Source organism: Lycorma delicatula, chromosome 2 (assembly GCF_047948215.1).
Source record: "Lycorma delicatula isolate Av1 chromosome 2, ASM4794821v1, whole genome shotgun sequence".
Taxonomy (NCBI): Eukaryota; Metazoa; Arthropoda; class Insecta; order Hemiptera; family Fulgoridae; genus Lycorma; species Lycorma delicatula.
The window spans coordinates 124,151,552-124,177,024 of record NC_134456.1 but is presented as its reverse complement, the minus strand read 5'-3'; the positions used below and the strand labels follow the sequence as shown (position 1 = coordinate 124,177,024).

Below are 25,473 nucleotides of genomic sequence, written 5' to 3'. Positions count from 1 at the left end.
CAATCATTAAGTTTTTAACTAATGAAGGTGTTAAAATGCAAAAATTTGAACCCATTTAAAGGTACAGTTTGGGGACACTACACAGTTCTGGGACACAGTCCCAGAACTGTGTGTAGGAAACAAGTAATTATCAAAGCTTAAGGTCAAATCTCACAGCTGATAACATCTGTGCCATTCGAGAGCTTATTGAAGGTGATCCCTAGTTCAAGTTGAAGAAATCATGTCAGAAGTGGGTATAACAGCTACAGGAGTGCTCAATCCATTATCACTGATTATGTTGGCTTTAGAAAAATTAGTGCTCAATGGGTTCAAAAGTTGTTGAGTGAAAATCAAAAACAGGTCAGGTTGGAGATCTGTGAGAGACTTCTATCGATTTTGGCAAGGGGATGAATTTTTGAGGCGCATCAACACATGTGATGAGACATGGGTCCATCATTAACACTCCAGAGTCAAAAATGGCAAGTAAGAAGTGTTTAAGACTCAGTTTCATTTACTCCTTTTTTTATTTGTAAAAAAAAATTTTCACTCTTTCTTTTACTCTTTATAAGTTCTCACTTTTTTTTTTACTCTTGAATGAATTTATCTAATGCTCTATTGTTGGTCAATCTCGTTCCATCCTTCAAAGACTCGATATGTATTTATTATGAATGTATAATTAATAAAATAATTTTTATTATAAATAAAATAAGGACTTTTATTTACTTGAATGAATCAGCAAATAATAAAATATTTAGAATAATTAAACCTAATCAAAGTACTAACTAAGACGGCATATTATTTGACATTTTTGGTCCCTAGCCATGGATATAATCTGCAACTTTGAAGAATCATTATCTTGATCTTCCAGAATCAGGGATATAAAATAAAATTTTCTAGAAAATTAAAAATTTTCAAGAACCTTAATTTCAACAAATTATTACATTAATAGGGCTTGCAGCAATTTATCTACATCATTTATGTAATATCTTTTTAATTTATTATTACATTTAATTTACATTGTCTCATTATGTGTGCAATAACATTTGATTTATTTCATATTTAATTTACTTTGTTAATAGTTCATATTGTTAATACTTTGTTAATACTTGTTAGTACTTTGTTAATTTCTCCTTCTATGAATCATGAGACCTTGCTGTTGGTGAGGGGGCTTGAATGCTCAGCGATACAGAGTAACTGGACCGAAGGTGCAACCATATCGGAGAGGTATCTGTTGAGAGCCAGACTAATATAGTCTTATAGAAATATAATTTGTTAACATCAAAAATTAATTTAAACATCAGGAAAAGATTTTTGAAAGTATATGTTTGGAATGTCGCTTTATATGGAAGTGAAACTTGGACGATCAGAATATCTGAGAAGAAAAGATTAGAATCTTTTGAAATGTGGTGCTACAGGAGAATGTTAAAAATCAGATGGGTGGATAAAGTGACAAATGAAGAGGTGTTGTGGCAAATAAATGAAGAAAGAAGCATTAGGAAAAATATATAAAGAATATATATATATATATATATATATATATATAAAGAATATATAAAGAAGAGACAGACTTATAGGCCACATATTAAGGCATTCTGGAATAGTCGCTTTAATATTGGAGGGACAGGTAGAAGGAAAAAATTGTGTAGGCAGGCAACATTTGGAGTATGTAAAACAAATTGTCAGGGATCTAGGATGGAGAGGGTATACCAAAATGAAATGACTAGCACTACATAGGGAATCTTGGAGAGCTGCATCAAACCAGTCAAATGAAAGAAGACAAAAAAAAAACTGTTAATTTAAGTTACTATTATTATAGACAGGGAACAATTAATTAGACAAAGAGGGCTAGTAAAGGCCGCTACAACTAGGATTGGCACATTTACTCACAATTACGATCCTTCACAAAGTGATATTCCCACCTTACAAATTAAAATAGGAATCTTCTTGAATTGCGAAGCAAATATGACACCATTCAACCAGAAACTGAATTGGAATATTTTTAATATGTACTAGTATTTGGAATACTAGTCAAAGAAGACTTGTGTATTATAGTCCAAATTGCAACACTTAATAAATAAAAGTCAAAAATTATCAAATGAAGAATTTAGTTCAAATACAGGGGCATTCACGGGAACCAGATGTTTTTGAAGTGGGTTGTACTCGGGCGTTCGTGGTGGGAGGGGCACATGGCTGGTGTCTGACGTTTCCTTTGTACATAGCATTTACACATTTTAGTAGTTGAGATGGAGCCGTGGACGCGCTAAACCAACGCCTGTATGCGTATGACAGTTTTGTGCGAAATGACGAATCCGTAACTGCCGTTCAGCGAGATTTCCGCTGTCAGTTTAATATCCATCGTAATGCAAGTGTCCCTTCTCGTAACACAATATTGCGATGGGTAAACAACCTTCGAACAAGTGGTTCAATAATGAAGAAAAAACTACCGGGTCCCCGATGAACTGCTAGCACTCCGGAGAACATTGAACGAGTAAGGGAAGCCATTGTCAGAAGCCCACGCCTTTATTCAGAGGCATTCAGCAGCGCTTCAAATGACCAAAAGTACGGTAAGACGAATTCTGCATACAGACCTGCATTTTCATCCTTACAAGATAGCCGTCGTGCAGCAGTTAAACGAGCAAGATTTCACGCAGCGATTACAATTTTGTCGACAAATGTTTACCATTTTTGAAAAAAATGAAAATTTGTTATTGTTAATGAGTGACGAAGCCAATTTTCATTTGAATGGCTTCGTCAATAAACAGAATTGCCAGTATTGGGCAGAAAGAAACCCACATCAGCTTCACGAGAGACCACTTCTTTCCCCAAAGGTGACTGTCTGGTGTGCAATAGGAAAGGCTGGTGTTATTGGACCTTATTTTTTTGAAGAAAATGATGCTGCCGTAACTGTAACAGCTGATCGTTACATTGCGATGTTGAATTCGTTTTTCATCCCTGAGTTACGAAACCGGGGAATCGATTTTCAAAATGTGTTATTCCAGCAGGATGGAGCTACAGCGCACACAGCAAGGGCTGTGTGCGCTGTAGCTGTAACAGATGGCTGTTCTCCGTAACTTGTTTCCAGATTCGGCGACATTCCTTGGCCCCCTCGGTCCCCCGACTTGAGTAGTTGTGATTTTTTTCTGTGGGGGTTTCTGAAATCGCATGTGTACGGCAATAAATCGCGTACATTGGAGGACCTAAAGATCGCAATTCATCCATCCCGTCACCCAGATTTATGTAGACATGCTGCAAAGAATTGAGGCCAGTTACCGTGAAAGGCTACAACAATGTATTGCCCAAAATGGACATCACTTGCCGGACATAATTTTTCGTTCATGAGTAAGTAACAAATGCTTTGATTTAACAAGTGTTTCAGTACCAATAAAACTTTTTTAAAGTAAATATTCACTTTTTATGATTATTTTTAAAACATCCGGTTCCCGTGAATGACCCTGTACAACATTTAAACAAACACACCTACAACCCATTAATATACCTTTATTTAGATAATGTGTCAGAGTGGCAGCACTATTTTAATATATTTACTGGTTTAGTACATAATAGAGATGATTTATCTAATATTCAAAAATTACACTACTTACATTCCTCTTTGAAGGATGAAGCCTTAGTTATCATTAAAAATCTGCCAATAACAAATGAAAATTATGTTAATGGTCTAGAATTATTAAAAACACGATTTGATAACAATATATAATTGCATTTCATAATGCTGAGTGCATTTTAAGGTCAGATTCTATAAGAAGAGAATCCAGAGATACTTTATCCAAATTTATTAATGAAATTTCCTCATATGTGAATTTGTTTGAATCAATGCAACTTCCTGTAAACACATACATTTATTGCTGTCCAATTTCTAACATCAAGAATGGAATTCCAATACCTACCTCAAGATTAAGGAATGAAAAGTTGTCAAATCAAAGGATTCCCACCTTTAAAGACTATCAAATTTATTAATTCCAGATGACAACTTCTAGAGAATATTAATGCAAGCACACAAGTGAAAACAAAAAAAGGAGAGTGTCATAACAATTCAACCAAAGCTTTTAACAAATGCTTTACCTTGAATCATAACAAGCAATTTAAAGGAAATAATGTCAGTTTTTATTCAAAATTTAAGTCTAAGCAATATTAATTTTGTAATTCATTACAAGTACAGAATTCTTAAATTTGTTCAATTAAAACACAGACTTTTGAGGTATAATAATTGTTTTATTTGTTTAAGTAAAAATTCATTCTATTAATGAGTGATACTCAAAAAATTTATGTATGATTTGTACTAAAAAAATACAATACACTCATTCATATGGACAAAATTAATCATTATAATTTAGATGGCAGTAAGCCTGAAGGTAATACCAATTGTTCATTTAATAATCAGTCAAACAGTTATATGTAACACCAATGATATATATGGTAATCATCATTCATGTAGAATCTTATTAGAGTTTGGTAGCCTGGCAAATTTTTGCACATATAAATTTGCCGGAAAATTATGAGTTAAACTTACTAAAAATGATCTTCCTATTTCAGGCATAAATAACTAATTATCTCCATCCAAATATGTGCTACACTTACATTACACTCTCGATATAAGAACTTTTCATTCAAAGTGAAATGTGCTGTTTTATCTGACGTATCAGACAGCCTTCCATCAACCACATTTGACATTTCTGATCTTAATCTTACTCATAATATATTTCTAGCAGGTCGCAAGTTCAACATTGCAAATAACATTGACATGCTGATTAGAACTCAATTCTATTTGAAGTCTTATCTTGCCTGGAAAATTCATTTGAAATTCCAGATATCCTATTCAGGAAACTAAATTAGGATATATACTTAGTGGTTGCATTCCTAGAAAATTTCCTTCCTGGAAAATTTAAGAAATTAAGACTGATGCTTCAGTTAATGAAACTTCTTCATGTGAAAAACATGTTCAATCCAACACTACTCAAAAAAATCAAGGCAAATTTGCTATGTCATTACAAAGATAACATTCAACCAGGTGATTCTTTTTTTAATGCTAATAGATTCTTATCTTTAGAAAGAAAACTAATCAACAATACCAACCTTAAAAAGGACTACTCTACTTTCATTCAGGAATATTCATAATTAGGTTACATATCATTACTCAATCCCAATGATTTGTTAATTAAAAATCGAATGTGTGCTATTTACCTGAACATTCAGTATTCAAGCCTTCTAGTCTAGATACTAAAATTCAAGTTGTCTTTGAGGGTTCAGCTAAAACCACTAATGGCCTTTCCCTTAATGATATTTCATTAGTTGAGCCTGTAGTCCAACAAGACCTATTTTCCATATTGCTTAGATTCAGAATCCATAATTGTCATTATGTCTGACATAGCTAAAATCGTCAGGTGTTAGTTAAACCTAGTGATTCCAATTTGTGTAGCCAAACAGATTAAGGCAACAAACAGCCGCATCCCGTAATGATTCCAATTTATAACGTATTCTTTTGCATGATTCTCCAGCTTAAGAAATAAAACACTTCCCATTATGAACCATAACACATGGGACCACTTGTGCAGCATATTTAGCCACTACTAGATGTCTAATTCAAATAGCTAATGAAAATGAGAAATGAAAAATAGTTCATTCGAAATAATTTTAATGTTGATGATCTCATAACAGGTTCAGATAACTTAAATGAAGTTATTCAATTGAAAATTGATATTTCCAAATTATTAGAACAATATGGACTTCCACTCTACAAATGGTTTTCCAATAATACTAGGATGTTTTCTTCTGAACACAATTCTTCCATTCCTTCAAATCAAGAACAGAATTTATGTACTTTAACAGTTCTTTGGAATAATTCTTCAGACACGCTACTTTTCCAAATTACTCATTCTAATGATTCTAAAAAACAAACTAAAAGAAATGTTCTGTCCATTATAGTAGGTGTGTTTGATCCTTTAGAACTCATTGGTCCTATTGTTTTCTCACATATATTTTATGCAATTGTTGTAGCAACTTAAAATTAATTGGGACGAAATATTACCCAACACATTACTAACAAAATGGCTCAATTTATACAACCAGTAGCACTTGAATGAATCAAAATAAATTGTTCCATTAAACCTAACATTGATAGTAGAATTAATTCTATTCAAATACATCGATTCTCTGAAGCTTCTATAAAAGGCTATGGCTGTTGCATTTACATACAAATTGTATACACCAACCATACAACTTCTTCTAACTTACTTTGTTCTAATCAAAATTAGCACCCTTAAAACAAATTACACTACCAAGACTTAAACTTTGTGGTTGTTTACTACTTAGTCGTTTATTATGAAAGGTAGTTACTGCCTTAAACATGCGTTTTGATGAGATATACTTATACACACTCTACAATAGCATTATACAGGATTCATGGACATCCATCTAATTGGAAAAAATTTGTCGGCAATAAAATTTCTGAGAATTAAAAAATACTTCAAATGCTAATTGGCATTATGTCAAATCCTCTGACAATCCAGCAGATGTATTGTCTAGAGGTTGTACAACAGGTATATTACTTGACATGTCACTTTGGTGGCATGGTCCTCAATGGCTTTCACAATCTTCTTTCCCTTGCCAAAAGATAACATTACTTTTAATTACTGTAATATGAATTCTGAATGTTTAATAGAAAATCTCAAAAATATAGTAATATCATTTGTATCTACTGTTTTATTCAATTACACAGAATGATTTTCTTCACTACACTTTAATTTGCACATTCAGTTTCTGTTTTAGATTTTTCATAATGCTAAATCAATTAAATCAGAACAAATCATTGATTCCCTAACTACAAAGGAATTAAATCATATTCTTAACGTTTTTATTCAACAACTACAATGCAACCATTTTAGTAACGAAATAATCTTAAAAACAAATCAAACTATTTCTAATCATAGCAAACTTATATCACTTTATCCATCTTTGGATAATTTTAGCTTACTTCGTGTAGGAGGCAGATATAACACTCTGTATTACATTACCTTGTTAAACATCCTCTTATTTAATATCAAATGCAAATACTACAATACTGATTATTAATGCTCAGCATTTGTGTCTTTTGCATTCGGGTGTTCAATTAACACATCATTCTTTACATCAGAAATATTGGATTATAAATAGTAAGAAAATTATTTCTTCTATCATTCGTAAATATACGATACGCTTTTGATATAATGCAAAAAACCAGGTTACAACAGCTTGGTCAGTTACCATCTTCCAGAGTTATTTCTTCCTGACCATGCTCTACATGCACAGTAGACTACGGCAATCCAATTGAATACACAGTTGTTTATTGCAGTATTTAAAAGATTTATATCATGAAGGGGTATTCTCACTCAAGTCTTCTGATAACTGTTCTAATTTCTGTTGTGCTAAAAATATACTTAATAATTTTTATCAATTTTTAATTTCAGAAAAACTGAAATCAGACATTCAAGCATTTCACAACTAAACAAGGTATAATTTATTCCTCCCTCTTCACCCCATTTTGGTGGTTTATGGGAAAGCTCAATCTAAAGCAATTTCATATGCGTTGTGTAACTGGACAAACTACCCTTAATTTTGAGGAATTATATACAGTTTTAACACAAATTGAAGCCTGCCTCAATTCCAGTCCTACCTTCACTACTTCAACAGATCATAGAGATCCAGAATATGTATCCCTAGGATACCTTCTCATACGATGTCCACTCACATTCTTGCCTGAACCCAATTACCAAAAAATTAATCACTTAGGCCATTGGCAATTACTCTAAAAATTTATAAAATCTATCTGGAGACTATGGTCTAATGACTATTTACATTAATTACAACAATGCAATAAATGACGTTTTCAATCCTGTAATCTTTATATTGGAGATTTAGTATTAGTTAAACAACAAGAATTCTTCACCCATGGATTAGAAATATGGAATTGTCACCCAGGTTTACCCAGGCTCTGACAACCTAGTAAGGATAGTTGATTATTACCCAATTAATGGTACATTATGAAGACCTGTGCATAAATTATGCCTATACCAATCTCAAATGATTGATTAAAATAATATTTTTTTTGTTGATTTAATTATTTTCATACTATTGTTCTTGGTAGTTTCATACGATTTATATTCTTATAATATGACTGCCAACATGCTCATAAATATTGCATTAATATTTATAACCTAATTTACACATTTGTATTAATTTAATTATAACTTCACATCTACATTATACATTATATGATTATATATTGATTTGTATATTAGGTGAATAAGACACCAGTAATAATTTACTGATCTTGAGGATTATTAGGGTTCCCTAGATTTATTTATTATTTACGATTAATGTGAATGTAATTTCAAACTATTATAGGTTACAATATTCAATTGTATTATTATTTATTTAAATAATATGCTGATTATTATTCAAAACACTATTATTATTATTATGAATCTTTTAATTAATTCATTATACATCTATATGAGTACTATTGATATTATATCATAAATTAATGTAAATACTATTTTAACTAAACATACATATTAACAATTTAATTAGATTATTTTTCATTTATTCACAATTAAACTTGTTTGTTATTCTGCTGAAATGCAACATTATGGATTGTATCATATAGTAATTGCAAAAATCATATGATTCATATTATTTTTTGTAATAGTTTCATTTACAATGTTAAATTCCATACTTTTTGGTGGGCAGTTATGTTAAGACTCAGGTTTCATTTCCTCCTTTTTTTATTTGTAAAAATAAAAATTTTCACTTTTTTTGTCAATCTTATTAATTTGTCTAATGCTCCATTGTTGATCAGTCTTGTTCCATCCTTCAGAGACTCAACATAGGTTAATTATGAATGTGTAATTAATTAATACAATAATGTTATATATATGAATTACAAGTTCAAAGATTATAATAAAAATAATTTATATTATAAATTAAATAAAGACTTTTATTTATTTGAATGAACCAGCAAATAATAAAATATTTAGAGTAATTAAACTTAATCGAGGTATTGAACCAAGGTGGCACATTATTCGACAAGGAGTGGCGAGGGAAGGATGAGGGCTGCCCAGTGAAGGCCAAAACCTGTCTGTCTTGGAGAAACGTTGTTGCAATAATTTTTTTTGACTCCAGCGGTGTTTTACTCATTGATTTTCTCCACAATCAATGAACGGTAAATGTGCCTTACTATTGTCAGCTACTACAGTCAACAAAAGTCACCTACTGTAACAAAAGATGGGGTATGCCCAACAGAAATGTCATTCTTCTCCATGAAAATGCCAGGCTGCACACTGTGATTTTGACAAGGGATAAATTGGAAAAAATGCACTGGGAAATCCTCAACCACCCTCCCTACAGTCCAGATTTGCCCCCTAATTATTTTTTGTTTGCGCCCTTCAAAGAATTGCTTGAGGGAAACTATTCAAAACAATGAAGATGTTGAGGAGCACATGCAAAATTAATTGATCACTTGTCCTCAAACTTTTTATGAACAAGGAATATTCAAGCTTTCAAATCGTTGGCAAAAGTGTGTAGTTCGTGCAGGAGACTATATAGAGAAATGATGAAGGTATGAATTGTGTATATTATTAATCTACAAATTTATTTTAAAAAAATTACTGCTGATATTTGATTCACCCTCGTATTTATATTAGTAAAACCAACTGATCATTTAAAAAAATTGCACAGAACATTGTATAGCATACAAAACAAAAAAAAGAGGTGTATCTAATGAAGCTGATCATCTGTTAGTAGAATGCAAACATAGTATTACAGATTGAAAACAATTTAGAGATTTTGGAGATTTGTAATATTGATAAAAAATTAATATATTCAAGAAATATTACATTTATAAACATAAACAAAAATATAAAAGGATGAACCACCAGATCACATTTGAAGATAATGATTAAATTAAAAACGTAATAAAAATACAATCTAACAGCTGTTAAATTATTCTAGTACTGGACAGCAAAATTATATGTAGACTCATAATATCATTCAAAATTTCAGAATAGAAAACCTAATTTTAAATAAAATAGCAAATCATTAAAGGAATGTGTTTTAATGTAATAGATACAGAATTTAATACAAACTGAAGTTGCAGGATGTCTTGAATACCAGTCTTTGTAAATTAATATGGTAAGTTTAACTTATATCTAATACTAAGTTTTGGTGGTTTATATATTTTATATTATATATATGTATATATCAAAGACAAAAGTATAAAAACTGTTTACCACCAAGAGTACATAATTCGATGATGCTTCTTACCTTATTATTTTTTTTCTAATAGCGCTTTTGAGGTTTTCCCTCATCATCAGTTAAACTTTTTATTCTAAATCACACATTAAATTTAAACCATTAAGAATTATAACATAAAAATATGTAGTCAAAAAACATTTTTTTATTATTTATGACTACATATTTTTATGCTATAATTTTAATGGTTTGAATTTAATGTGTGATTTAGAATAAAAAGTTTAACTGATGATGAGAAAAACGTCGAAATCGCCATTAGAAAAAAAATAATAAACATAAGGTATTATTGAATTCTGTACTCTTGGTGGTAAACGATTTTTATACTTCTGTCTTTGAGATATAAGTACAGAGGGGAATATGAACAAATACAATAACAAAAGAACTGTTTTTGCTACGTATATATATATGTGTGCGTGTGTGTGTGTGTATGCGCGCACGTGTGTGTAAAACTTATGTATATTTAATAAAATCTTATGGCCTAAGAATCATGAGAATCTGTGAGGATTTGAATAACTGGGAGGTTAGAGAGGATGTCCATGATCTTTTATTGGTGATCTTTTATGGGGATTTTACTTATCTGCTGGTGAGAAGCACTAGCAGCAAGAAAAGGAATACTAGTAGTATATCAACTAACTAAACTTGCCATGTTTCTCTGTCGAATATAAAACAGACAGAGCTTTCTTTTATATGACAAAATTATATATTAGAAGTAATCAGTGAAGCAACTTGTTCAGTTAACTATTTGAGTTGTTCCAATTAACTCTGTACATGAGGTATTATTCATGTATAACCTTCTAGTGGCTTGGAACACACTGAACAGTTGGAGTGAAGTTAAGATTGGCTTTAACAAAATTTCTCATGTTAAGTGATGTTCTATTTTCCTGTTGTGTTGCAGTGAATGATATTTTCTGTTCTGTTGATATTTAAAAAAACTGTCTTCTCTTTATAAGAAAGGCACTAATAATATCGAGCAGAATGCTGGTGTTTATGATTACTCCAAACTTCCAGAGCATCACAATTCATATTGTCATGTTCCAGCACAGTACACAAGACAAAACTGATATTTAGTAAATGCAACTTTTGCATTATTAAATCTTTGGCATTAGAAACAATGCCAGGGACGCAATATAAATGGTCAAGCTCAGATAGATGATTTTGACTGTTAAGGTCGTTATGTGGTTGGTGCTATGTACCAACTGTTTCTCAGTACCAACTGACTGCAAAGGTAACAACAACTTATGATACTGCTCATCTTTGTTAAACTCAATCAAAAAGTTACCATTTCATAATTTTTTTATGGAATTTGGTTCTCTACAAGCCACATCAATAAATTTGTTTAAACAATGAGGGTCCACAAGTTCTATTGCAGGAAATGGTTCACATCCTCACTGAAAGTACATGTGCAGTCCTGACTGAGATTCCAGGCCTCCTATTCAGCAAAGTTTTCAAGAGTTCAACATTCAAATATATGAGCACTACTATAGCGAACTGTTGTTTCTGTAGGAGACTGAGCAATGACAAACATCAGCAAATCAAGCTCACATCAACCTGCACCAAGCCTCAGCACTTCTATACCTGAAGTGCTATTAAGGCCTGGTACTATCAATTCTTGGGAAATTTGTTTCAGCTCCAAAGTACTTCAAGCCACTACTTCCTAAAACATCCCAGATGAGGGAAAATCATGATGTAAAGTGAGAAACTATTTGTTGAGAAGAGGGAAGAAGTATGTATGTGTCTATATATAATGTTTGTAAGTTATACACATATTCACAACAGATGTATGGATATATAACACAATATATGAAGTGTAATAAAAAAGGTAATGACAATTATAATTTTTGTACAAAACATTTACTTATTTTTCTATACTGATATTGCCCCCTTCAACATAGTCCCTCTGAGATGCGACATATTTGTGGAAAGCATATTCTGGTAGTCTTAAGTTCACTTGGAGGTTTCATTTTTTATTTTTTTTTATTTCATCTATTGTCAAAATCATGGTCCTTTTTAATGTTCTCTTCATCAGTGGGAAAAAAAAAGTAGCAAGGCACCAAAACTGGAGAATACAGATGCTGCAGTATCAGTATGTAGTATTTCTTGGCTAAATTATTATAAGTTAATAGAGAAATGCAAGTTGATGTATTATCATAGTACAAAAATCCAAGAATTTTTTGCTAGATTGTTTCATGTAAATAGTGTAAAACTACTAAAGCTTTATTAAGACAATATCTTCTCTCTGTCTAATAAGATACTTTTATGGTTTCTTTTTTCAATTTGAACTTAAGCTTCTTTAGCACTTTAAACAAAATCTACTTCAAATTGGTTGTCAGTATTTGCAGGTCATAATATTTTCTTACATGTAAGTATTTTGTTCCTAAAAATAATTTGTGAATTTTTCTTCTTATTGCTACCTTTACAAATTCATTCATTGTATTAAATATAGTTTACTTTGTTTATCTGTTTCTTTCTTCTGCTTAATAAAAACACACTTCAAATGGAAACTCCTGCGGTTGCTACTACTATTTATTAAATATCATTTGTATGGCATTCAGGTTTTTCTTACTTTAGACTTATAAAGTTTTACGACCAATTCCACTGACCAGTGTGTACTGTTTGCCCTTTTTATTTTATTTTTAAAGGGAATGATTTGTATAAACCCTTACATAACTTATAATACTAGCATAATTTAACAGTTATAAATGTGCACATATAAATACTAAATAATTGTGATTTTTATATCACACTTAGTGAAAAAAAATGAGCACACAGCTAAATACGATTGATGTAGAAATTAAGATGTTTAAATACAATCTGATGTATTAAATTATACTATGTAGCATCTGACTGTTTGTGAACTGTTGTTGAGTATTAGGAGTGTCTGATTACATGAAAACATAGTCAACAGGATTGCTAGTAAGATTACGTCCACATGCAAAGTTTGTTTAAATCTTTTGCAAACACATTCCAAATACAATACACATCAATTTATATTGCAAATTTATATTTTTATTTTAATTTATATTTAATTAAAAAACTAAAGCAAGGAAGTAGCTTGACCAAAATGATAAAACACTTGTAAGTGGACTGATCTTTCTTTAGTAGTAAAATAAACAATAATACAATTCTTTTTTTCTGGTTAGATACATGTTAATATATATTGAAATAGGTTAACAATTTGAGCCCATATGAATAATATATCTAAAGTAAATAAACACAACACGCTCATGCAATTCAACTTTCATACAAAAAGAATTTAATAAAAATCTCAGAAAAAAAAAGAAAATGAAACATTTACCTAATAACAATCTTGGATTGTTTAGACCTAACTGAATTGCTGGATTTGCCAACAGTGCTTTGTATATTGGACCTTCACTATCTAAACCAGTATCCAGATCTTGAAGATTCTCTCCTCTGTCTCCCAAAAGCCATTCACACTAGGAAAAAAAGATATAAGATAAATACTATAATCATTCATTTGCAGAAATTCTATTTTTTAGATAATCCTTTTATGGCAATTATTTCATAAAATGTTTACTTTTTGTATATTGATTTCAATAAAAAAAGAGATGATTTGAACTAAGAAATTACAGATACTGTACATTTTTTTTAGTAGTACATGCCAAAAGAACAAAAAAGACTGGTTACTTACATACATACACACAAAATCCAATCTATAAAACCTCAGCAATGCTACTGAGGTTCGGTATAAGTTAAATGGTAAGGGTGATACTGGAAACTCTCATTTTGGCCAACAACATTTTTATAGATAAAACACAAATTTTATAAAGTATAACAGTTTTTACAATTTTATACTTTTTTTTAATAAATCACTAGAAAGTTCTTTTTTATATCTTAAAAATAATTTATTAATTAGATAAGATAATCAAATTTTAGTATTTCTATATCATTAAGTATTAGCTACTACCGATTATTTATTACCATTGACTACATAATTTAACTATTATTACTGACAACTACTGTTATTCTATATTTTCAATTATCAAAAGAAAAAATCTGTTAAGTATAACAAGTTACATTTAACATTGCTGCTGCTAATCCCACAGTTCTGCAGATAATAAAAGGATCCTTATCACATACTACACTTATTTTAAATTGCATAAATCTGCAATTTAAAATATTTTTTATTCTTTTGACTGTAGAGAGTTAAGGGAAGTTATGCATAGTTTTCTTGTAACAATTACTGCTCAGAAAAGTCCATTTTCATTACAGTGGAGTTCATTTGTGTTTTTTAAGATAGTTTCTTCCTATGAATCGTCATAACAAAAGCTCACATTTCTTAATCAGATGAGTTGTTTTTCATCATTATTTTCTTAACTGTAAAGGAGTTAAATTTTACTTTTTATTTAATGTGATATTTATTTACTAACTCACACAGTAATGCTGATATAAAAAAGAACTTACAGCAGATGCTTGATTATTTCCAGTGATTCTAAGTGCTTCTACAGCTTCTTTCTCCACAAAACCCATTTCTAACATTGCTTGTAAGGCTTTAGGACTAGGTCTAAATTCTTTACGCCTGAATGATCGAAATGAAGCTAGAAGTTTTGCAACAGACTGAACAACAGTAGGCTTCTCAGCAGCTTCTGCTCCACGATCATTCTCATTAGCTAGCATTTCTATAGATGGACATACATCAACCTTACTAGCTCCTCTTTCCAATAACCATTCTAAAGCTTCGTTAGGGTTATTTCTGAAAATAAATAGCATTAAAAAGTAAATTAATTATTTCATGTAAAAAAAAAAAAAAAACAGAATATTAAAGAAGTCTTCAGAACAATAAAACACTTACCTTTAAAGTAAATAATCTTTAAATTTATCTTTAATTATTTCTGATTATATTAATGTAGTAACAACAATACTCAATATATATATCACAACTGACCTGTTCAGCATATTATCATATACTAATACAGTCAAATCTCTTTCAGGACTAATGTAAAATAAGTTTAGCAAATGCACTATTTGAAAATCATTTTAATATTAAAAAACAAAAAATATGTCCTTTACATATTATGTTATATTATGTACATATTATGTACTTGATATTATGTTTGAATTTTAATCTGCCAATATTATATTTTTTCAAAAAGAAAAAGTGAAAACAATTTTTTTTAAATTAATTTTTAAAATAATAATTCAAATCAATGTTTTCATTTTCTTTTTGTTATGATGGACTTTCATCAAGTAATTGCTTCATCCATCGATTACACACAATCAACATAAAATTTAGAACCGAAAAGGAAATAGGTGTTCTATAGTATTTTACATGCTGAATCTGAATATGTATTCCAAAACAACCTATCATGTAATGTTCTAAGTTATACTCCTTAAACTTATTTATTTCATCATTCATGGAACAAACAATACAAATAAGTTAGTATGTCTGTATGTTTACTAATTCACATCTGATTTAAATTTTGATGCATGCTGTAGACCTATATTTGATACGTAACAGTCAAATGATGTCATTTCATGTCAAGCCAGATACGTCAGTAAGTCAAATAATGAGTAATTCAAAGTGATAAAATTTTCTTCAGGATTAGTTCTGCTCTTGAAATGACTTGCTGTATTCTTTAGTAGTGGTAGTGGTTTTATCATACAGATATTATAGATTGTGATGCAATAAATTTAGTGAAAGATTTTTATGACAGAACAACTTCTGGTATCATTTTATTGAACATCCAGATTTGTTAAGTTGTGTGTGCATGTTTCGTGCTGTTTTGTTGCAATTTTATGAAGTATTTTAAGCAATTAAGTATTTATAAATTAAAACTTAATTATTTTTAATAATTAAGTAAATATTTCAGTTTACTGTCATTCATTAAAACATTTTGAATTTTAACAATGAATAAAAATCGGCTTGTAAAGATTCTCCAAATATTTTTTTTTTATGTTTATGGAGAATTCACCAAGAAAAATCAAGAAAACCAGTATCCAATCTGCTGAAAACTGCTTACAAACATTATTTTGACTGTCCCTTGGGAAACCAAGATAAATCCTGGGCTCCACATGAACCATACATCACTAGTGCTATGTTAAACTAACCCAGTGGCTAAAAGGAAAAAAAAGAAAATCTGCATTTTGGCATACCGCCTATGATTTGGCAAGAGCCTACTAACTGTTATGAAGACTGCTATTTTTGTTTAACAAATTTTACTGGTTTCAATTCAAACAATAAAAGCAGCTCAGCATACCCAAATGTTCGTTCAGCTGAGACCAGTACTTCATGGTGTTGATTTACCGATTCTGATTGCTCAAACTTCTTGAAAAGAAATTTCTATTCCCAGAAGGCTCAACTGATGAATCCTCAACTTCAATAGAATTAATTACATTCCAGAAGAATGAAATACTGAACGAACCTCATCACACAAGCAGAACTGAGTGACCTAATTTGAAACTTGTATTTGTTAAAACAACATGCACAACTCCTAGGTTCATGTTTTAAAGAATGGAATTTACATTTGTTTTATGGAATGAAATTTACATTTCAGTATACAGAAATTCAAACAAAAATTTACTGAAATAAATTTACTGAAATAATTTAGAAGAGATGGTTTAATTTGTTCCTGCCACAATGTTAAATGGCTATGTCTGAACTGAACACTGAATATGTTATTCAAGATTAGCAATTATTTATAGAGTTGTCAAAAAGAAGCTTAATGGTAGTATTGTTGCACTGCAAAACTTGAATAAGTTTTGCAGTGCACATGCCGTAGGAATGAAAGAAACATATGAGAGTATGTCAAAAATTAAAAAAAATATTAAGTATGATGAACACTCATGGCAAATTGATGCTGACCTGAAAGTGATAGGGCTTGTTCTCCAGTTGCTTTACAAAACAGAGTCAGAATTGCTTTACAAAATATATTTGTTCCTTGTGTTTGTCCTTGGGATAGTCGGCTACAGATAAATGGTGTGCAGTTAAATGCAGGCCAAAAAGAAATCAGTTTACCCCAGGAAAGGAAAATGTTGTCAATATCCATCCCCACCCCCTTGTCAAAGCAGATTGTATTATTTTACAATCTCTACACATAAAACTACGATGAAGAATCTTGTAAAAGCATTAGATAAAGGCTTTAAACATTTAGCTGAGGTTTTTTTCACAATTAAGCCAAATTAAAAAAGTAAAAATTCACACGGCCATAAATAAGAAAATTAATTCATGAAAATATATTTGACAGCAAACTGAATCCTAAAAAACCAGCAGCATGTAAGTCATTCAAAGATATCATTATTGGTTTTCTTGGAGAAATAAAAAAGCAGAAAACCATGATCAGCTTATAAATGAACTCTGTGAACTGCAAAAATTAAGGCTGCAGAATGTCATCATTGAAAATCTGTTTTTGCATGACAAAGCACAGGCACATCCAGCAAATCAGAGAGGCAACTATAAAATTTTCATTGGAAAATCTTCAATTGTCCACTCTTTAGTGCAGATTTAGCTACCAGTGATTATTTTCTTTTTTAGCCTTAATGTTTAAGGCTTTGTGGCTTGCATCACAAAGGTCTGACAATAATGAATACAAAAATGATATTACTGTATTGTTTAAGTCACTGCCAGTGGAATTTCTTAAACAAAGATTTGTTCTTCAACAAATCTTTCTTAAATTTCTTAAACAGGTAATGATAAGCTAGTAAAACCCTATGAAAAATATGTTTAAGTTGAAGGCAGCTATACAGAATAGTAAATATATGTTTTTTATGAGAAGGTAATAAAGTTAATCATTTTTCACTTTTGTTTTTATTTCAAAACAGATCTTACTTTAAAAGCATGCCTCGTAAAATGTTGCCATATGATCACAGGCTCCTTTTACTAAATGTTAAAAAAAAATAATACAAATTTTTTACTATAATTAAAAATTAAGACTGAAGATGGTCTAAGATCGAAAAATTTCTTTCAATTGCAGTTCTGTTTTATTACTTTACTAAGATCCATTTTTAATATACATAATATCTCTGAAGGAAACTAAACTATAGTTCTGAGATTAGAGTATAGTTCTAAAAGTAAATTTTCAGGTAGGTATTTTTATAGGAAAGGTTGTTGTCCAAACATAAATGAAGTATGCTGCATAAAGAAAGTTATTTATTCATATACAACTACCTTCACTTTAATTCTCTGCTTATAGTATAACTCTTTTATTAGGCGCCTCTCTTTCCAGTCAACTCCCTTCTTTAACAAAATTAGCAGTAATTTATCCAATCTAACTCTGTCAAATGCCTTTTCTAGGTTGACAAATGCAACATTACTCGCTGCATTCTTTCCATGCATCTCTTACCTATTACTCTTAGCAGCCCTGTAGTGTCCCTTGTTCCCACACCTCTTCTTTACTGTTCTTCCTCAATACTGCCATCCAATTTATTGTATATCTTCTTGATATACAATAGGGTTCTATTTGGAACCCTTATTAATACCTTAGCTGCATGTGATATTAGGCTAATCATTCTACGTTCACACTTCTTTGTATTTCTTTTCTTTTATATTGGTACCATTATTATATCCAGGAAATCCTCTGACCACTTTCCTTCTTCAAGTATTCCATTGTATAGATCTAGTACTAACAATTCTCCTGTCTCTCCTAGTACGTTGAACAGTTCAATTTGTATTTCATCACAACCCTCAGCTTTTCCCTTTCTCATCATTTTAATAGCACATTTATTTCACTTTTTAATATATTGTACCCTTTTTGATGTTCATGAACTTTGTACCCTTCTTTCACTCCCATATCTATTTCTCTTGGCTTTTCTCCCAACACAATAAATCCACAACATATTATTCCCATCTCGTTTTTATTTCTACCTTCTCATTAAGTGTTTCCCCATCTTTTGCCTCTGTCTGATAAATTTCTTTCACCATTTCTCTTTAAAAACTATTTCTGATGCTTCTTTATACATTAGCTCATACCTCACTTCTTTTACCAAATTTTCTATCACTACACATTTTTTCTAGTCACTAACTTTCTCAGTTTCCCTTTTCAGTTCATTATTTATCATTCTATATTTCCTTCTACCTTCTTCTGTTAAACATTTCTCCACTTTTTCCTTTCATTCATCTTGTCTAACACTTTACTAGTAACCCACTCTTTTGGTATTCTGTTCCTGTTTTGAAACCCTATCATGTAATTAGTTGTTTTTATTAAAAAAAAACTTCTTTATTATTAAATGAAGAATCTTTTCTTTTTTTTTAGAAAAAAACAAAAAATTAATTTCATGCAGCATGTAAAAAAGCTGTGAACATGAAATCTTTTAAATGAAAGGCAAAAATGTGCAAATTCACCATGGATGTTGGCGAAGTGATCATTATTTCAAAAATGTTTAAACATTATTTCATCAAGGTACTGTATATATATATATATATATATATTTTTTTTTTTTTTTCTGAAGTAAATACTTATAAGACCCATATTCCTCTGTATCAATATATTGTATTTTTTTATAATGAAAAACCAAGTTCAACAACCCAAGTACAGAATTACAAGTAAATGAAATGGCACTTACCATATTTTTTTATTTATTCTAAAAGCACTTGGTGGGATCCAGTTGTATAATCACCAGTCGCATCATCAGTTGTATAAAGATATTTTTATATAGAATTACATATCAAACGTAAAATCTTTTTTTTTTCAATTAAAACTAAAAGATTCAAAATTACAATCATTTATATAAAAATATATGAGGTCAATTAAATAAATTAACAACATACATATAAATATGACATCGCAATTAAAAAAATTAAAAATAAAATTAATATAAAACTTATACTATGTAACCTGGCCAGCCAATGTTACATTACTCAGTAATGTAATGTCACACTTATATATATGTAGTTATTTCATTTAATTGACTTCATATGTTTTTGTACAAATGATTGTAATTTTAATCTTTTATTTCAATTTAAAAAAAAAATTTATGTTTGATATGTAATTTTGTATAAATATGTCTTATATGCAACGAAGATGCGGGATCCCACAAAAGCGCTTTTGGAAGTGTCATTTCATTTACTTTGTAATTCTATACTTGGGTTGTTCAAGTTGGTTTTTGATTATAAAAAAATATATATATATATTATTATTATTCATGAAAATAATGGAAAAAGTTCATATAAACATATGCCCTAAAATGCTTCGTGCGAGTTTCAGCTTCTGAAACTCGTTTGCAACTTTGCTCTGATTTCAGCTACCCCGAAGAAATGAGGTCTGTTGTACTGAAATTTTCAGAATTTTAATTAAAGGGCAGAATTAGTGATTTCTTATCGTTTTTGACCTGAAACATTGAATAAAATTGGCCCTAGAACTGTATCTGCAGTTGTTTTTGAGAAATATGGGGGTGAAAACCAATATATTGAGGTAAAAACTCTGTTTTTTATATCTGACATAGAATAACTTTGTTAAATGGGTAAATAAACACATACTGGTAGAAAACACATAAACTGACCGGTAAGAAAACATAAATAAATACATAACCTTGTTAAAAATTTTAATTCTGAACAAAATGGTGTAAGATAAGTTGAATAAAACAAAGAAAAGAAAAATTCAAATTAAAAGAGTACAAAAATTCAAATTTTATTTTAAAACAGAAACTAAACCAAAGTACATTATCTGTACCAGTTTATAATAAATGTTCAAAAATGAGCCAACCACTTTCTTGGCACACCTCTGTACTGCTTTTGTTGCTGTTTTAGTTCTTCAGGACTGTTTTAAGTTGCTTAGCTGCATCCATGATGCGAACAATTAATTCCTCATAAGACTGTATTTTTGTTTCATAAACAATATTTTTCATCCATCCCCAGACGCAAAAATGTAAAGGTGTTAGATCAGGCAAGCTTGTTGACCAGGATTGCGGACCTCTATGTCTACCAATCCATTTCTCAGGGAAATGATGATTTAAGTGAATGGAAATGCCACAAGAGAAGTGGGAAGACACGACATTGTACTAGAAGTATACTTTGCATCTCAGTGTTAGAGGAACATCTTCAAGCAGCTGTGCCAGTAATTCTTCTTGAAGAAAGTGCAAGTCGACCTCAGAATTTAAGCGATTAGATAATATGAGTGATCTAAACACTTGATTGTGAAGAAGGCTGTACCATATCCTGATGCTAAATTGGTGTTGAAAACTGCCTTCCACTGATTCATGATTTATTTAATATACCTTACCTTAATTGTAATTAAGGTAAATTAATGAACCTACTACCTTAATACCTACATAATTAATGAAATACCTACCTTAATTAATTAATCTACTTAATGTACATTACAGAATCATAAAACACAAATACAGTATTGTGCACTGATCAGCTTTTATTTATTGCCAACTTTGAAATAATTTTTCAAATAATCTATTGTATTCCTGTCATAAAAAAATTATTATCTAAGTATTTTTTATTTATTTATTTATATTTTACAATTTATGTGTAATTTTCAGTATTTTTTATTTTTTTATTTTTAACAGGAAATTTTGTTTTTGCAAATTTTTTACATCACCAAAAAAAATTTGGTTTTATTTTAAATAAGTACTTTTCTGACAAATGTAGTAATGGACTTAAAAATTCAAATTTTTCTTACTTTTCTTTATTTTATAAAACTTATGCACCATTTTGTTCACAATTAAATTCTCTACAATTTTTGTTTAAAAGTTTTATGTATTTATTACCAATTTAACAAAGTTATTGTATGTCAAAAAAAAACCAGGGTTTTTTACCCAATTTATTGGTTTTCACTCCAGATTTCTCAAACACTATTGCAGATAAGATTCTGTGACCTATTTTAGGTTTGATTTTTTAGGTCAAAAGCCATAAGAAATCACTAATTCTGCCACTTAATTAACATCCTTATAAATTTTGGTACAACCTCATTTCACCTCATTGCTCGAATTTCCTGAAATTCAAGCAAAATCTTCCACTAGCTGTAACTTGCAAATAAAGCATTTTAGGAAATAAGCTTATACGAACTTTTTCCATTATTTTTACAAATACAACAGGTTATGAAAGTCCTAGAACTTCATGACACACTCTATATATATTTATTATCCTACAGATTTCTATTATCAGGAATAAACATAGGACAAAACATAGGATTAAAATTATCTTTCTTAAGGTAATCGACTATATATTTACTTACAGTATGAAGTGCAATGTTTCAACTATTTTAAGAGCATCACATTTAACGTATTCATACAACATTTACACACCACACATTTATATGGAGATATTATTTATTCAGAGTCAAAATAAAATGGTGGTTAATAAAATTGTACAAATATGTTCTTGTAATATACTTCAAAAATCTTCAACGTGAAACATTATGTACTTTACTCCAAAATATAATAAAATATATGTATAGTAAATTTATACCTGTACAGTACATTTTTACTCAAAGAATAGTTAAAAAAACAGTAATATTACTTGGTGTTTTATCTTGTACATGAGAGGAAACCCAAAAATAACCAGAAGTTGAATATTCCCATGTGAATTAGACATGCATGATGTAACAATGTTTAGTCATAAGTGAACAGAATTCCCAATCATTCACACGACATAGTTGCAAGCTGATAGTTGTCTTTTTTTTCTAAACGACGTTAAGAAATTTGGTGACTTATAATGGCTGATGTTAAAAAACAAAAAGAGTAAGTTTCATTTTCCTTAAGGGAAATGAGCAGTTGAAAATTGTGTTAATTCAAGAAATATAATATTCTTTTAGGGCTAGTAGTGTTTAAAATGAGGTAAAATGATAGTTAAAAAAAATCTGGTCCCTCAACTAATTAAATTTGTCAAAATTTTTCAATACAATTGATGATGGTCTCTGTGGAACCATAGATGAGATTTCTGAACAGACTCTTTTGTCTTGGATTTCATAGAGGCAAAAAAGTAAATGAAAGGAAAGATTCAAAATGAAACTTTCAAAGTAAAATATTTGTAGAAAAAGGAAAAACAAAGCAATCACTTTTCCAGCTGAAAAAAGTCAATAATCTGAGAATAAAATTTTTTAATTTAACATGCTGGCTACAAAAGGGAACCCACTTCCATCAGTCCCAAGTATAGCTTCTTTGACAATGAAAATCTGGAGGGGAGTCAAAATCTGGACTCATTTCGGGATTTTGTATATTTTTAAAAAATATAACTATATCTTTTACATATAAAATATGCAATTCAAAAAGTTTAAATTTTAACAGGTACCCTTCCATATTGGACTAATGATGAACACCTCCAGCATCATGGAATGTCCATAACCCCTGGCAATGAAATGCAATTACACCAGTAATAAATATTACATCAAATGTTTGTTTGTTTTTATTTGATTTTACTAGAATAAAGGATACATTTTGACGAGTAACGAGAAAATAGTTTAAAAAATAAAATCATAATCCAGACTCAATTATGTTCACATGTCCAGTCATTGGAGCTATTCACTCAATACACACCCCACATGAATTACTGATATTACAGTAATTAATTTTTTTGTTAAAATTAAAAATAATGTAAATGAAATAAATAACTTTTTACAAGAACTTAATCATTCTGGTCATTCCACTAATAATTGCCAAAAATAAACTTATGTTACAAGTATAATTTAAAAAATAGAGAAATTATTCAACTTTCTTTTTTTAATTGTTCCATGAGTATTTGTGGTAGAAAATTATAAAACATGTTAATAAATAGTGCTATAGATTTAGATAGCTTGTCAGATAATTTATCCAATAGTGATGATGAATCATTTGATAAGGAAGATATAATTTCATTGGAAAATTCAAATGAAGGAATTGCAAATTTTGATTTCTACATCCGAACAACGAAGGATTTCTCTTGATACTGATTCAGGAAATTGAGATTATCATAATTCAGAAAATGAATGAAGAATTTGCAAAGACGTTATTAAGCACATCACCAGCATGTTCAGACTCTTAATAAACCATGTCAAATGTGCTGGTTAGTGGAATACATCTCACTGATTCATTCTGTTACAAACTCTTCTTTATCTGATGAAATTCTCCATTTAACCAAAATAAACTTAAGATTAATATTTATTGAAATTGGGACATAAAAATGTATGAATTACAAACTATTACTACAAATTTCCTTTCATGGATAACAATTTTTACAAAGCAGAAAATTTGTTAAAATTCATTAATATCATTTCACTGTTCTAAACAAATTATTTTGTTTACTTTATTGACAATTATTTGAAGTTTGTAGCATTCATTAAAGGCTCCAAATGCCTTTGTAATAAATGCTAATGTTAAGTAATAATGCATCTTAGGCAAACTCCCCACAACAATATAAAGTTTTGAGGCAAGGAAGTACTGCATAGATAACAATTAGTTTTGAATGTTGTCAAGAGACACTATATGTTTCCATCTTTCGATTGGCTAATAGATATAGGAGAGATAGCTTTAATAAACAGCAAACCCCAGGGACTAGTGTCAGATAAGTAGACAATGGGACACCAATGGTCCGAAACACAGCCTTTCAAGCCAAAATCATTAGCCAAGTTCTAAAATTAAATTTTATTGGGAAAAGTAACTGCAGCAAAAATATCTAAAAAAAAAAATGATACTGAAGATTAAATTTAAACCATTTTTAATCACCAAAGAAATTCACCTTTTAAGACGAAGAGCTAAAATTACTTTCTCCTCAGAAAATCCCATTTCCATTAAATTTCTTACAGCATTTTTGTCAGGCACTATCTTATCTCTAGTTTCAAGTCGATCTGTAATCGATGCAAACACTTCATCTGCATCAGGCCTTACTGTTAACAATTGTGCAGCTACTTCAACTAGAGATATCAATATCTTCCTAAATTCAGACTGAAACTAAACAAAAAAGTAATAAAATATTATCTGTCAATTTTTGTATTTAAAAAAAAATATATATATATATATATGTCAAAGAATAAATTATGAAACTGAATTAAAAGATTCAATAAACGATGTAAAAGAAACATCTCTGTATACGTACTTCAAGTAGTGTAATCAACTATGTATGAATAGTAAGTGATAAGAAGATAAATTCTTCAAGTAACCCATACTCTAGGGGAAAAAACAATATACATTAAACTTATGTGGGTATGCTAGCTGCCATACAAAATATTTATAAATGATCAGACACAAGACAACAGTCACCCTCAAAAATGGCATAATCATCCTTCAATAACAACAACAGTCACCCTCAAAAATGGCATA

The 25,473-nt window shown here is 29.9% G+C and overlaps 1 protein-coding gene across 7 annotated transcripts in view; it reads right to left on the bottom strand.

The window, feature by feature from the left end:
• Kpc2 (Kip1 ubiquitination-promoting complex subunit 2) overlaps positions 1 to 25,473 on the bottom strand; it is a 61,012-nt gene that overhangs the window by 21,348 nt on the left and 14,191 nt on the right. For 5 of the 7 annotated variants that reach the window (XR_012755134.1, XM_075356196.1, XM_075356198.1 and 2 more), the window contains exons 3-5: positions 24,893 to 25,104; positions 14,704 to 14,992; positions 13,577 to 13,715 (exon numbers count right to left, since the gene is read on the bottom strand). Coding sequence is in view for 5 of the 7 variants with exons in the window: in XM_075356196.1 (XP_075212311.1) it covers positions 13,577 to 13,715; positions 14,704 to 14,992; positions 24,893 to 25,104 (640 nt within the window). In the remaining 2 variants the exon portion in view is untranslated. Of the gene's footprint in view, positions 1 to 3,475; positions 3,623 to 13,576; positions 13,716 to 14,703; positions 14,993 to 24,892; positions 25,105 to 25,473 lie in introns of all 7 variants that reach the window. The other 2 variants (XR_012755135.1, XM_075356197.1) reach the window with 2 other exon arrangements.